This window comes from Zalophus californianus, chromosome 3, assembly GCF_009762305.2.
Source record: "Zalophus californianus isolate mZalCal1 chromosome 3, mZalCal1.pri.v2, whole genome shotgun sequence".
Classification (NCBI taxonomy): Eukaryota; Metazoa; Chordata; class Mammalia; order Carnivora; family Otariidae; genus Zalophus; species Zalophus californianus.
In genome coordinates, this window is record NC_045597.1 from 18431851 (window position 1) to 18446711 (window position 14861).

The window sequence follows — 14861 nt, forward strand, 5'->3', positions numbered from 1 at the left end:
ACCTGGCAGGCCAGAAAAGACTGGCATGATGTCTTCAGAGCACTAAACGAGAAAAATATGCAGCCAAAAATACTATATACAGCTAGGCTGTCATTGAAAATAGAAGGAGAGGTAAAAAGCTTCCAGGACAAACAAAAACTAAAGGAATTTGCAAACATGAAACCAGCCCTACAAGAAATATTGAAAGGGGTCCTCTAAGCAAAGAGAGAGCCTAAAAGCAGCATAGACCAGAAAGGAACACAGACAATATACAGTAACAGTCACCTTACAATAAAATGGCACTAAATTCATATCTTTCAATAGTTACCCTGAATGTAAATGGGCTAAATGCACCAATCAAAAGACACAGGCTATCAGACTGGATTAAAAAATAAGACCCATCAATATGCTGTCTGCAAGAGACTCATTTGAGACCCAAAGACATACCCACATTGAAAGTGAGGGGGTGGAAAACAATTTACCATGCTGGGCGCCTGGGTGGCTCAGTTGGTTAAGCGACTGCCTTCGGCTCAGGTCATGATCCTGGAGTCCTGGGATCGAGTCCCACATCGGGCTCCCTGCTCAGCAGGGAGTCTGCTTCTCCCTCTGACCCTCTTCCCTCTCATGCTCTCTATCTCTCATTCTCTCTCTCTCAAATAAATAAATAAATAAATAAAAAATCTTTAAAAAAAAAAACAATTTACCATGCTAATGGACACCAAAAGAAAGCTGGGGTGGCAAACCTTATATCAGACAAATTAGATTTTAAAACAAAGACTGTAATAAGAGATGAAGAAGGAAACTATACCCTACTTAAAGGGTCTATCCAAAAAGAAGATCTAACAGTTGTAAATATCTATGCCCCTAACATGGGAGCAGCCAATTATGTAAGGCAATTAATAACAAAAGCAAAGATACACATTGACAACAATACAATAATAGTGGGAGACTTTAACAACCCCCTGACTGAAATGGACAGATCATCTAAGCAAAAGATCAACAAGGAAATAAAGACTTTAAATAACACACTGGACCAAATGGACTTCACAGATATATTCAGAACATTCCATCCCAAAGGAACAGAATACACATTCTTCTCTAGTGCCCATGGAACATTCTCCAGAATAGATCACATCCTAGGTCACAAATCAGGTCTCAACTGGTACCAAAAGATTGGGATTATTCCCTGCATATTTTCAGACCACAATGCTTTGAAACTAGAACTCAATCACAAGAGGAAAGCCAGAAAGAACTCAAATACATGGAGGCTAAAGAGCATCCTACTAAAGAATGAATGGGTCAACCAGGAAATTAAAAAAGAATTAAAAAAATTCATGGAAACAAAGGAAAATGAAAACACAACTGTTCAAAATCTTTGGGATGCAGCAAAGGCAGTCCTGAGGAAAGTATATAGCAATACAAGCCTTTCTCAAGAAATAAGAAAGGTCTCAAATACACACCCTACACCTAAAGGAGCTAGAGAAAAAACAGCACATAAAGCCTAAACCCAGCAGGAGAAGAGAAATAATAAAGATCAGAGCAGAAATCAATGAAATAGAAACCAGAAGAACAGTAGAACAGATCAACGAAACTAGGAGCTGGTTCTCTGAAAGAATTAACAAGATTGATAAAACACTGGCCAGACTTATCAAAAAGAAAAGAGAAATGACCCAAATCAACAAAATCATGAATGAAAGAGGAGAGATCACAACCAACACCAAAGAAACACAATTATAAGAACATATTAGGAGCAACTCTATGCCAGCAAATTAGACAATCTAGAAGAAATGGATGCATTCCTAGAGATGTATCAACTATCAAAATTGAACCAGGAAGAAATAGAAAGCCTGAGCAGACCTAAAACCTCTAAGGAAATTGAAGCAGTCATCAAAAATCTCCCAACAAACAAAAGCCCAGGGCCAGATGGCTTCCCAGGGGAATTCTACCAAACATTTAAAGAAGGATTGATACCTATTCTCCTGAAACTGTTCCAAAAAATAGAAATGGAAGGCAAACTTCCAAGCTCGTTTTATGAGGCCACCATTACCTTGATCCACAAACCAGCAAAAGACCCCATCAAAAAGGAGAATTATAGACCAATATCCTTGATGAACATGGATGCAAAAATTCTCACCAAAATACTAGCCAATAGGATCCAACAGTACATTAAAAGGATTATTCACCGTGACCAAGTAGGATTTATCCCTGGGCTGCAAGGTTGGTTCAACATCCACAAATCAATCAACGTGATACAATACATTAACAAAGGAAAGAACAAGAATCATATGATCCTCTCAATAGATGCAGAGAAAGCATTTGACAAAGTACAGCATCCTTTCTTGATCAAAACTCTTCAGAGTATAGGGATAGACGGTACATACCTCAATATCATATAAGCCATCTAAGAAAAACCTACAGCGAATATCATTCTCAATGGGGAAAAGCTGAGAGCTTCCCCTCTAAGGTCAGGAACACAGCAGGGATGTCCACTATCACCACTGCTATTCAACATAGTATTAGAAGTCCTGGCCACAGCAATCAGACAACAAAAAGAAATCAAAGGCATCCAAAACAGCAAAGAGGAAGTCAAACTCTCACTCTTTGCAGATGATATGATACTTTATATGGAAAACCCGAAAGACTCCACCCCAAAACTGCTAGAACTCATATACGAATTCAGTAAAGTGGCAAGATATAAAATCAATGCACAGAAATCAGTGGCATTCCTATACACCAACAAGACAGAAGAGAGACAAATGAAGGAGTCAATCCCATTTACAACTGCACCCAAAACCATAAGATACCTAGGAATAAATCTAACCAAAGAGGCAAAGGATCTCTACTCAGAAAACTATAAAATACTCATGAAAGAAACTGAGGAAGACACAAAGAAATGGAAAAATGTTCCATGCTCATGGATTGGAAGAACAAACATTGTGAAGATGTCAATGCTACCTAGAGCTAACTACACATTCAATGCAATCCCCATCAAAATACCATCCACTTTTTTCAAAGAAATGGAACGAATAATCCTAAAATTTGTATGGAACCAGAAGAGACCCCGAGTAGCCAGAGGAATGTTGAAAAAGAAAAGCGAAGCTGGCGGCATCACAATTCCTGACTTCCAGCTCTATTACAAAGCTGCCATCATCAAGACAGTACGGTACTGGCACAAAAACAGACACATAGATCAATAGAACAGAATAGAGAGCCCAGAAATGGACCCTCAACTCTATGGTCAACTCATCTTTGACAAAGCAGGAAAGAATGTCCAATGGAAAAAAGACAGTCTCTTCAACAAATGGTGTTGGGAAAATTGGACAGCCACGTGCAGAAGAATGAAACTGGACCATTTCCTTACACCACACACAAAAATAGACTCCAAATGGTTGAAAGACCTAAATGTGAGACAGGAGTCCATCAAAATCCTAAAGGAGAACACAGGCAGCAACCTCTTCGACCTCAGCCGCAGCAACTTCTTCCTAGAAACATCGCCAAAGGCAAGGCAAGCAAGGGCAAAAATGAACTATTGGTATTTCATCAAGTTAAAAAGCTTTTGCACAGCAAAAGAAACAGTCAACAAAACCAAAAGACAATCAACAGAATGGGAGAAAATATTTGCAAATGACATATCAGATAAAGGGCTAGTATCCAAAATCTATAAAGAACTTATCAAACTCAACACCCAAAGAACAAATAATCTAATCAAGAAATGGGCAGAAGACATGAAGAGACATTTTTCCAAAGAAGACATCCAAATGGCCAACAGACACCTGAAAAAGTGCTCAACATCACTCGGTATCAGGGAAATCCAAATCAAAACCTCAATGAGATACCACCTCACACCAGTCAGAATGGCTAAAATTAACACGTCAGGAAACAACAGATGTTGGCAGGGATGCGGAGAAAGGGGAACTCCCCTCCTACACTGTTGGTGGAAATGCAAGCTGGTGCAACCACTCTGGAAAACAGTATGGAGGTTCCTCAAAAAGTTGAAAATAGAGCTACCATACGATCCAGCAATTGCACTACTGGGTATTTACCACAAAGATACAAATGGTGGGATCCGAAAGGGTACGTGCACCCCAATGTTTATAGCAGCAGTGTCCACAATAGCCAAACTGTGGAAAGAGCCAAGATGTCCATTGACAGATGAACGGATAAAGAAGAAGTGGTATATATACACAATGGAATATTATGCAGCCATCAAAAGAAATGAGATCTTGCCATTTGAAAAGGCATGGATGGAACTGGAGGGTGTTATGCTGAGTGAAATAATTCAATCAGAGAAAGACATGTATCATATGACCTCACTGATATTAGGAATTCTTAATCTCAGGAAACAAACTGAGGGTTGCTGGAGTGGTGGGGGGGTGGGAGGGATGGGGTGGCCGGGTGATAGACATTGGGGAGGGTATGTGCTATGGTGAGTGCTGTGAATTGTGCAAGACTGTTGAATCACAGATCTGTACCTCTGAAACAAATAATGTAATATATGTTAAGAAAAAAAAAGAAGAAGAAGATAGCAGGAGGGGAAGAATGAAAGGGAGTAAATCGGAGGGGGAGACGAACCATGAGAGACGATGGACTCAGAAAAACAAACTGAGGGTTCTAGAGGGGGAGGGGGCTGGGGGGATGTGTAGCCTGGTGATGGGTATTAAAGAGGGCACGTTCTGCGTGGAGCACTGAGTGTTATGCACAAACAATGAATCATGGAACATTACATCAAAAACTAATGATGTAATGCATGGTGATTAACATAACAATAAAAAATTTAAAGAAAAAAGTAAAATACATAAATCTTAAAAAAATAAAATTCTGAGTTTCCATTAAAAAAAAAAGTTTGCTTCACACATAATGCCTTCTTGGCTTTTTGTTTCTCGTGGAACTGTTGGAGGTTGTCCTTGAGAGGAAGTGACTGCCAGTGGACATGTGAGCTGGATCCAGGCAATCGGAGGCTCCTAACTCTGCCCTGTCTCCTTGGAGTGTACATTCCTCCCACCATTCCCACTGGAAACCATTTCAAAGATGCACCCTTCAGAGAGTAATGTGTTGCCTCAACCTTATTCGTCTTACAATCCTTATTATACAAAATCATATAACACAGTGATTTTTAAGCAACTGTATACCACATTAAAAAAATAGAACCAAATTAGTGCCTTACCAGAAGTAATCCCAGCTACTACTTTAATTTTCCTTTTCAATTTATATAGAAGAATATCATCAAGATACTTAAAAACTCATGATTAATTTATTATGGTTTCATTTTGAGATGTAGATAAATGTGAATATGTAGAGAGGAAGTGATGAGGTATAGTTTCCTCAACAACAGAGTTTAATTAGAGTGCACTAGTGTGTACAATTCACCTTAAACTCAATTTTGATAGGTATTAAAATTGAAGTGAATAGCTATTCTAAAGTAATTTGAATGCAACCAGCTGAATCTCTGCTAATAGTACATAGGAAAGAGATATGAAAAACTGATTATCTATTTAAAAATACAAATTAGGACTTTTACTGTTGGAAATTATGTTTCTAAACCCATTACAGACTTAAAAAAATTTTTTTTGTGGTAGTAATTCCCAAGATAGTAACATAGGAGGCTCCTGCATTTCTCTCCACCCACAGATGCACCAAATGGACAAAACATACAACTACCCATAGAGAAATTTCCTCTGAAAGAAATCTACAAACTAGCTGAACACCCTGGGTGGATGAGAAAACCCCTACCTGCAATGGGCAGGAAGGACTGAGATACACACTTGCCGTAAATCCCACCCTCAGCAAAGTACCGTTCAATCCGGAGAGAAACCCCAACTCCCAGCTGTGAAAACAGAGCATACCAAAATTTATGAGATCCAGCAAAAGCAGGGCTGGCTGGGAAGTTTATAGTGATGAACACCTACAGGAAGGGGAAAAAAATCACAAATAAACAACCTAACTTTACATTTACCTAGGGGGGAAAAAAGAACAAACTAAGCCCAAAGTTACCAGAAGAAAAGACATAGCAAAGATCAAAGCAGAAATAAATGAAATGGAAACTAGATGAACAATAGAAAATATCAATGAAATGAAGAGCTGGTTTTTGAAAGGATAAAAAAGTGGCTAGACTGAGAAAAAAATAGAGAAAACTCAATAAAATTATAAGTGAAAAAAGAGACACTACAACTGACATCACAGAAATATAAAGAATCACAGAGACTGCTAAGAACAAATTTATGCCAGCACACTGGATAACCTAGAGTAAATGGTTAAATTCCTGGAAACATAGAACCTACCAAAACTAAATCATGAAAAAAATAGAAAATCTGAACAGACAAATAATGAGTAAGGAGATTGAATCAGTAAAACAACAACAACAACAACAACAACAACAAAACCCACCTCTCAACAAAGAAAAGCCCAGGACCAAATTTCACTGGTGAATTCTACCAGATATTTGAATAAAATTTTTTGTCAATTATATGCAAATAAAGCTGAAAAAAATTTTGTTTCTAAAATTGTACAGAATCAATGTTCAGCTGAGTTTCTTAGTAATATCTGTTGCATTTAGAAGATGTTGAAACACTGAAATTAACACAGGTCCTAGGTTCTTTGAATAAGTTAAAGTATTAAATTATGTTAAAAATATGTTAAATATAATGAATAGCAAAAAAAATTAACTTTATTTACAAAATAAATAGATTCCCTAACAAATCATTCAATCATTAAATGATTTCCTATATCTGCTAATTATTAATAGCCATTAATATTAAAACACATTATGGAGTTGCATAATGTTTTCTGAAAATTCCAAGGTTTTTTTGTCATTCAAGGAAAATCTTTACAATTATTTGTTTACATTAAATGACCATTAAAAAAAATTCTTAACTCTACACCACAGCAGGAAAGGTGTGTTTGCTTTAGGAGCATTTACAACATCAGAGAAACCAACAAAGTATCCATAAATGATACAACGTGATGATAATTAGTAGGATTCAAACATTCACCATGTACAAGACACTCATCTACGAGTGAAAGCTCATTTTATTCTAACAAGAACTCCATGATGTAGGTATTATTGCCCTGTTTCACCAAAGAGGAAACTAAAGCAGAGAGAGATGAATAATCAAATGCACCAACTCACAGCTAGTAAGTGGTAGAGCAGATGTGAAATCCAGTCGGACAGCAGAGCCAGTGCTTTTAATATCTACACTTTGCTGTTAATGTTTTATTAAATTAAGTATTGCCTTAAGCCCCAGAATAATTATAAAATGAAAATACTCTATTGTCAATTAGGTTCTGTTTCTCTAATGGCTTATTAAATAGAAGATACTTAACGATATTCTCAGGAAACAGAACATTTTTCTTTCCAGTTGAAATTCATCCAACGGAAACGTGATACAGCAGATACCTCTATGGATTTCTTAAAGTGAAAATATGTATTTACTGAGGACTAGACTTGGAAGTCCTAGATCTCACAGATTGCTTTGGGAATGTGAGAAAGTCATTATTTTCTGGCTCTCCAGTAATTTATTTTGAATTTGTTAAATTCATTGATGTGTGAACTGGTTATTGAAGCTTGATAAATAGCTTATAAATCACTTTGAAGTTGGCAGAAATAAATATTAATGAGTCAATTTTCAAGGAATTTAAAGTCAGTATCTCCTTCTTCTATTGTCGTAAGTTTAAAAGAGAATCCCAGTTGTTCTATTTAGAAAAGAATCTACAACTTATTAGTAATGATGAATATTTCTCAAGATAGTCATAGGACTATTGATTATATCAAATCAAACGATTTGCCTAAAAGAAAAGAATGTTCTTTATAAATCCACCACAGAGTTTCATATGACAGAAGTCCTATTTAAATCTTACTTATAGTGGCACCTGGGTGACTCAGTTGGTTAAGCATCCAACTCTTGGTTTGGTCTCAAGTCATGATCTCAGGATTGTGAGATCAAATCCCAGGTCGGGCTCCACACTCAGCAGGGAGTCTGCTTGAGATTCTCCCTCTCCCTCTCCCTCTGCCCCTCCCTCCACTCACCCATGCTCTCTCTCTCTCTCTCTCTCTCTCTCTCTCTCTCTCTCTAAAATAAATAAAATCATTTAAAAAATAAAAATCAAACTTATTTATAAAACACAAGTACAATGATGATTCTAATCCTTTAAGATACTAAAGTAACCTGCTTCCCTGAGGTTTGCTCAGGGCTGGCCTTGGAATAGGGAAAGAAAAAAGCAAACATTTCCAGGACCAGTGTCTACCAATGTCAGAGCCTTACCAGCAGTACCCCACCTGAACCATTTCCACCTTCTCCACACAAGCCCAAACAGAATCCTTTGTTAGTAGGTGTTAGTAGCTGTCCCAGGCCATATGACAAATGACTAGCCAACTCAGGACTTGAAAACATGTTTATCTAAGTACGAACCTGTGTCAGTTTAGTGTTTGAAATAGGAAAAACATAATTTTCTATGTGATAGATTTTAAGGATACAAACAGGCCCTCCAGGTGTCAAAAATACATAATAAAAGGCATTAAAACTTATTTACTTATGTATATTAGAAAACTCTGACCCTTCGAGGTCACATAGCATGTCCCAAATTAATAATCAAATCTGAACTTAATTTCAGAGCTCTTGAGCCTGCCTTCCCTTCTACAAATACTTGACATCATAATAATCATATTTGTTTCCTGGATCTTATTTCTCATAACTAAGAAATACTTGAAACCTTAAACGTCTTTTATACCTCATTTGAGCTGGTTTATTATATCCTTCCCAAAAGCTCTGGTGCTAATCTGATCTCCAGAAAGAAATGAGATTGCAGAAAGATTCAGACCATTGCATATTGTTGGGAATCTTGTTCTCTGTCCAAGCACACCCAGCTGAATAAATTGGGAAGCAGGAGTTGAAATACAGCTCACTCTACCCACCAAGCCATATAAGGGTGTGGCATGCACCTAAAGAGGGCACCATGTCTAATCTGCATAAGGGCACCTTATATGCTCACACAGGCCCTGCAAAGACCCTGGAAGTTGAGAAGAAAGGTGAAGAGATGACTGCACATAAATATTTTCAGATCCAATATCTACCAGAAATTAAAGTATGACCTATAAGGCTAATGATTAGGATATTTATTAATTCAGTAAATTAGGACTGGGGGGCAGGGAGATGGCTTCTCTCAGCACCAAGGAATATAATTTTGTTTCAGGAGAAATGATTTAGGCTAAACATCAGCAACAGGTCCTACTTCACTATATGGGGTATGAGACTGTCACTCAGGAGCCTGTGACTATATAAGAAAATGACTCTACAGAAGGTGGGAGAAACAGAACACTCCTATGCCCTTTTACTTGATGATTTTGTTTCAAACACTTTCTAAAGTTTTCTTGGAATAAAACACCATGATGTTGCATACAGCACATTTTGAAAAATCATTACACCATCAATGTGACAGATTCTGAAGAGTCTCTAAAGAAACACTTTTGAACATTAAGCTGTCAAGTCTTCATTTAATGAATATATCATTGGCATTTTCTATTTTAATGCTGAACACCTCTAAAATGCTAACAATAACTACCCATTTTTTGAGTAACAGACACCATACTAGTTAGTTTGCATACATATTGTCTATCTTCCCAAAAAAGAATACTCCAAAAGTTACGTGTTACTATTCTCTTTTTATCATTGAGGAGACAGCCTCAAAGAATCAAAGGCATCTGGGAATTCCTGACAGACGGCAGATTCAGATCCATGCTGGTCCCGATTTTCAAACTGAGTCCTCTCTCCCTCACTCAACTAACCCTATGAGAAGGCTTCTACTTAGAGGAGAAAGTGGAAAGTAGCTAATGAAACATCTACTGTACGATATAGAAAATATATCTTGACTCAAACATGGCATCCCATGCATTCTCCTACTCTTTCCTGAGGTATTAACTTGTTAAGCTGCCATCATTTTCAAGTACATAATGATGTGCTTATAATCAGTGGGATTTCATGTATACAACTAATGCCTGAGCTCTAAGCCCTCGGTCAGGAGATGTGGCGGGGCCGCCTACCTGTTCCGATAACTTCTGTCCATTGAGGTGAGCCTGCATCACAGCGTCGTTAACAAGCACGTGGAAGTTCAGGAGCACATGTTCAATGTCGTATGTTCCGTGCATGGCGTCCGATAGTTCCTCCAAGGACCGGATGTAGGCATGCCAGTGCGGATTCAGCTCCACCGTGTGTGCCAGGCAGCCTCTCACGACGTTGAGGCAGTACCCCATGCAAGGCTTACTGAGAGTCAGGCCCTGGCAGAGAGGGCAGTACTGCATCCTCAGGAGGGCTCTGCTGCACTCTTTGGAGACGTGCAGATGGTCTGTGGTATTGATGACTTCGATGCCCAGATTCAGCGCCTGCAGAAATGTGCGGCTAGGCAGCAGTGATCGCCCCATCTGCCCCATTACTCTTTTGGGAATATTACCAAATGGACTAACATCCCGGCGGGCCGTCCGGATGCATTCTGAGTATTCCAGGGAACTGTCTGTCATGCCAGGATTAATGAGGTGATTGTAAACGAGAGGGAAAAGACTGTCAAAGAATCTGTTTATGAACTCTTCAGGATTAATATCCGCACCAAATAAATAGAGCCCCACATCAGTGAACAACTCCTGAACTGAGGCTGCAGCCTCTAGGGCCATGTTCCTGTAGGTGTTGCAGAACAGAATGCTGGTGTAATTCTCTGCTTGTCTGATGAGAGTTTCAAGGGCTTCTGTAACAAAAGCAGAGGTAAAACACGAAAAGGCTTAGTATTCATGTTAAAACTGGGCATCTGTCTGCTCCAGACAGTAAATGAGCTTAATGCATCCTGTGCAACCTAAGGATCCAAATGGGGATGCTCAGCCTACTAACCCCACTTTAGCTTTCCAAGGATAATGGCTGGTCAAGAGAGGGCGGGCATTTAGTTTTCTAAGATGTATTTCCTAGAGTCAAACATCTTTAGAAAGTATAGAAATAAAAAAGTTATGATTTCATAATTCGCTGCTTATTCTGTTGCACAGTCAGCCACAAACCACCAATGACAGAAGAAAAGTGTCACTGAGAAGACAATTTCCAACTGTGAGTTCACTGTTGATAAAAGACTGGCATTAGATGCTTGATTCAACACCTACTGTATTTTTACAGTTTTTCAATGTCTTTTTTTTCCAGAATGAAAGCTAGTAGATTATACACTAGTTACTGCAAAGAGAAGCTATACACCCACAGGGAAAGCTGATAATCCTCAGACCCCCTAGCATGTTCAAATTAAAAAGAAAGTAAAATATTTCATGGTTAAACAATGCCTTGACTGGCAAACCCCGCTAAGTACTAGGAAAGTTGTGAGTTGTATTAGTCGATGACAGTAATTGTGTGACCATCTTCTGAACCATGTTCTGTTGTTCTTATCACCTTATCACCCAAACACTTTACTGTGGACATTTTATTTTCTCACTTAGGGAACTGATGCTCCCAAATCAATTTCTCCGTAGAAATAACAGAGCATGATTTATCCACAAATTAAGGAAGGCTGTAGTAATTGGCTGGCAAAAGTTATATTTCAAAATGATAGCTTTAGGCAGCAGTTGAACACCTTGGATATTCTAGTAATTACATTTTATAATTAGCCTAATTATAATAAATAATGATGCTGGACTGTTATCAATACATAATTAATTATAAAATACATCAATAAAATTATCTCCCATAACCCCGATCTCATAGTTATTTTTAATTAGGTTGTAAAAGACCACACAGTAATTCAGTAATCAGACCATTGAATATATTATAAAAGGAGATGGAACGACAGTAGAATGAAATGAAATAATAAAAGGCAGAAGTGCAGGGAGAGCTACTAATAAAGTGGAACTGTGTCTACTTTATTAGTAGTGCATGCATATGCCATAGTGTCCTAAAAACAAATAAACAGCAACAACAAACCAAACCAAACCAAACACCTTTATGAAAAGCACAGACAGATAAAATACAGTATCGTGTACTCTGATTCTGTTCGGAGACCATTCAATGTTGAGTTTCAAGCTTTAGTGTGATATATCAAGGTGCTTGCTCCAGACTGAATATTTGTTTCCCCCCTAAAATTAATAGGCTTGAAATCTAATCTCCAACATGATGGCACTTGGGAGTGAGGCTTTTGGGAGGTGACTAGGTCATGAGGGTGAAGCCCTCGTGAATGGGATTAGTGCCTCTATAAAAGTCTCTTTTATAGAGGCACTATAAAAGTCTCTTTTATAGAGGCACTATAAAAGTGGAACTCTGGAGAGTTCCTTGGCCCCTTCTGCTACGTGAGGACACAGGGAGATGACCATCCGGGAACCCAGAAGGAGGCCCTCACCAGACAATGATTCTGCCAGCACGAGGATCTTGGATGTCCCAGCCTTTAGAACTATGAGAAATAAATGTTTTTTTGCTTATATAAGGCATGCAGTATTCTGCGACACCAGCCTGAACTAAAGAAGGGCATCTACCCCATCAACAAAGGCAACAGCTTTTATTTATTTTTTATTTTTTTTAAGATTTTATTTATTCATGAGAGACAGAGGTTGAGGGAGAAGCAGGCTCCCCCGCAGAGCAGGGAGCCCAATGTGGGACTCGATCCTAGGACCCTGGGACCATGACCTGAGCCGAAGGCAGACACTTAACCAACTGAGCCACCCAGTAACCCAAAGGCAACCGCTTTTAAAGGTAACCTTTAAAACCTATAACCTTTGCGATTCTATGGCAACACAGAGTACTACACACTCTAACTTACTAAGGAAACAGGACTCCTGTTATCTCTGCATCTCCAGAGCCCACTAGAATGTAAGCCTATCTACTCTACCCTCAGTAAAAATGAGTGAATGAAGGCTTCGAGTGAGATTAGCCGCTCTGCCAAGTGAGATCACCTGATCGCCCAGGCTGGGTAAGGGAAATTCCGATTGCCAGGTCTCTGCGCTAGGGTTTGCAACTCAATGGGTCTGTTTTGGTTCACAAGTCTGCATTTAACCAGCAGCTTCCATGACTGTTTCAACCTAGCAGTTTTTGAAAAATTGCACTTGCAGATAATCTATAAAATGTTCTCTCCACGTTTATACAGCAGCTCAACAAGCATTCCACCATACAGTCTGACCCCACAGCTGCAATCTCAGCCTCGGCACTCTGCTTTCAAAGACCTGCAAGAGTGAGTGTGAAAAGTGAATTAAACCTGTGGTTGGAACTAAAATAAAACTGCTAAGCTTATATTTTTCTCATTAATATAGGTTTGTGTCTCTCAGCAAATTGCGTGTGGCCAAGAATTACGAGGTAGGTTGCAAATGAGATTATTTGCCAGTGATGGTTAAATAGCAATGTTTGCAATTTTTTTAAGATAAAATAAGGATAGATTTAAAGATACCAATACCACAGGCACGCTTACATACTCCCCACCAGTTTTTCTAAGGTGTGTGCTGTAGACGTGATTGTGACCGATACCCGCCATAGGATTCTCAGTGCAATAAACGTTGAATGCTACCCCAGGAAATACAAATGCTCCATCTGATTTCTGCCAACTCTAAGTGATGTTGAAACACACTCTTTTAAAGTAAAAAATAAAATGTTTCTTTATAAATTCCAGTCCCAGTAATGTACAACTTATAATGATTCAGGAATATATGGAATTTATCTTTTCAGCTCCTGTAACAAATAGGTTTTGCAAATTAATTTATTCTGTGAAAGCAATATTGAAAAGAAGATATTTAATGTTTAGGATTTTTACTTTTATTTTATTTCAGACTAGTTTTCATCTGATCTTTTAAACAAAATAACTGCAAAGTATATAAAAATGTTAGGAATCCTATTAGAGTAACATTTTAAAACTTGTCTCTAATGTAAATATTATAATTTTAGTTTTCATGACTATGTATTGTTTTTGCTAACCTCTGAATAAGAGATGACATGTGTCCAAATACCAACATTCTGACTATTTCCTGAATATCTAAACACAAAATGGATTTTTAAAATGGACTATTCTGTAGCAGTTTTTCAGTATGCTATTAACTTATTAACTTATTGCAATATAAAGATTTTTTTTCAATCTGTGTTAAATCTGATATTGACACATTCCAGTTAGTTGAATTACCTAAACATGTGTTGGTATATTTGAATGTGTGTATTTGTGATCCTAAATATTTCTTAAATCCAATGACAAACATTAAATAATTGTTCTATATACATTTGAATCTTTAAGGATTAAGGATAAACATACTTTTGTGAATTTTTGATCCTAATATAAAATGTTAATATATAAACACATCAGAAACTGAATAGTCTAGAAGCCAATCCACTGAATGATTTTGTTAAATTTTTTTTAAGAAAAGTTGGCAAAATCCGAAGTTGAATCTACTAAAATTAGCTGGGAATTTGCAAACTCATCACTTCATTCTCCTATGTTTTCCATAGTTGAGTGCTTCCATTTTATGGAATTAGTATTATGATTTTAACAAGAATTTAAACTTGTCAAAAGAATTGTCAAATAAATAAATGATTTTGCTGTTGTGCAAAAGAATAATCCACATACAAAATCAGTATTCATAAATCCAAGGTAGGGTAGATGCTAAATAATTCATCACGTTTACTTCATTATTAAAGAGAAACCATACTGTCCTTTCATTACAAAGTTTTAGTAAGTAAAAAACAGCCCTCACCTAAGCTATACAAATAATAGTGTTCTGTTGATGTGCCTAAAATTATAACACCTAGTGAAAATAAATAAACATTTGCTAGGCTTGCTTAAGGAAGTTAAGAAACAGACTAGGAAAAAAAATCATCTGTTGCTTTTCACTGAGAATTTCAATAAGCTCTTCTTTCCAGTGCTATCAGATCAAGTCTACCAAGGCAGGAAACTTCCAACTTTCC

General features: G+C 37.6%; 1 protein-coding gene across 6 annotated transcripts in view; it reads right to left on the minus strand.

The window, feature by feature from the left end:
* GPC5 (glypican 5) overlaps window positions 1-14861 on the minus strand; it is a 1342862-nt gene that overhangs the window by 1072203 nt on the left and 255798 nt on the right. For all 6 annotated transcript variants that reach the window (XR_003519145.1, XR_003519143.1, XR_003519144.1 and 3 more), the window contains exon 3: window positions 10013-10707. Coding sequence is in view for 3 of the 6 variants with exons in the window: in XM_027589722.2 (XP_027445523.1) it covers window positions 10013-10707 (695 nt within the window). In the remaining 3 variants the exon portion in view is untranslated. The remainder of the gene's footprint in view (window positions 1-10012; window positions 10708-14861) is intronic.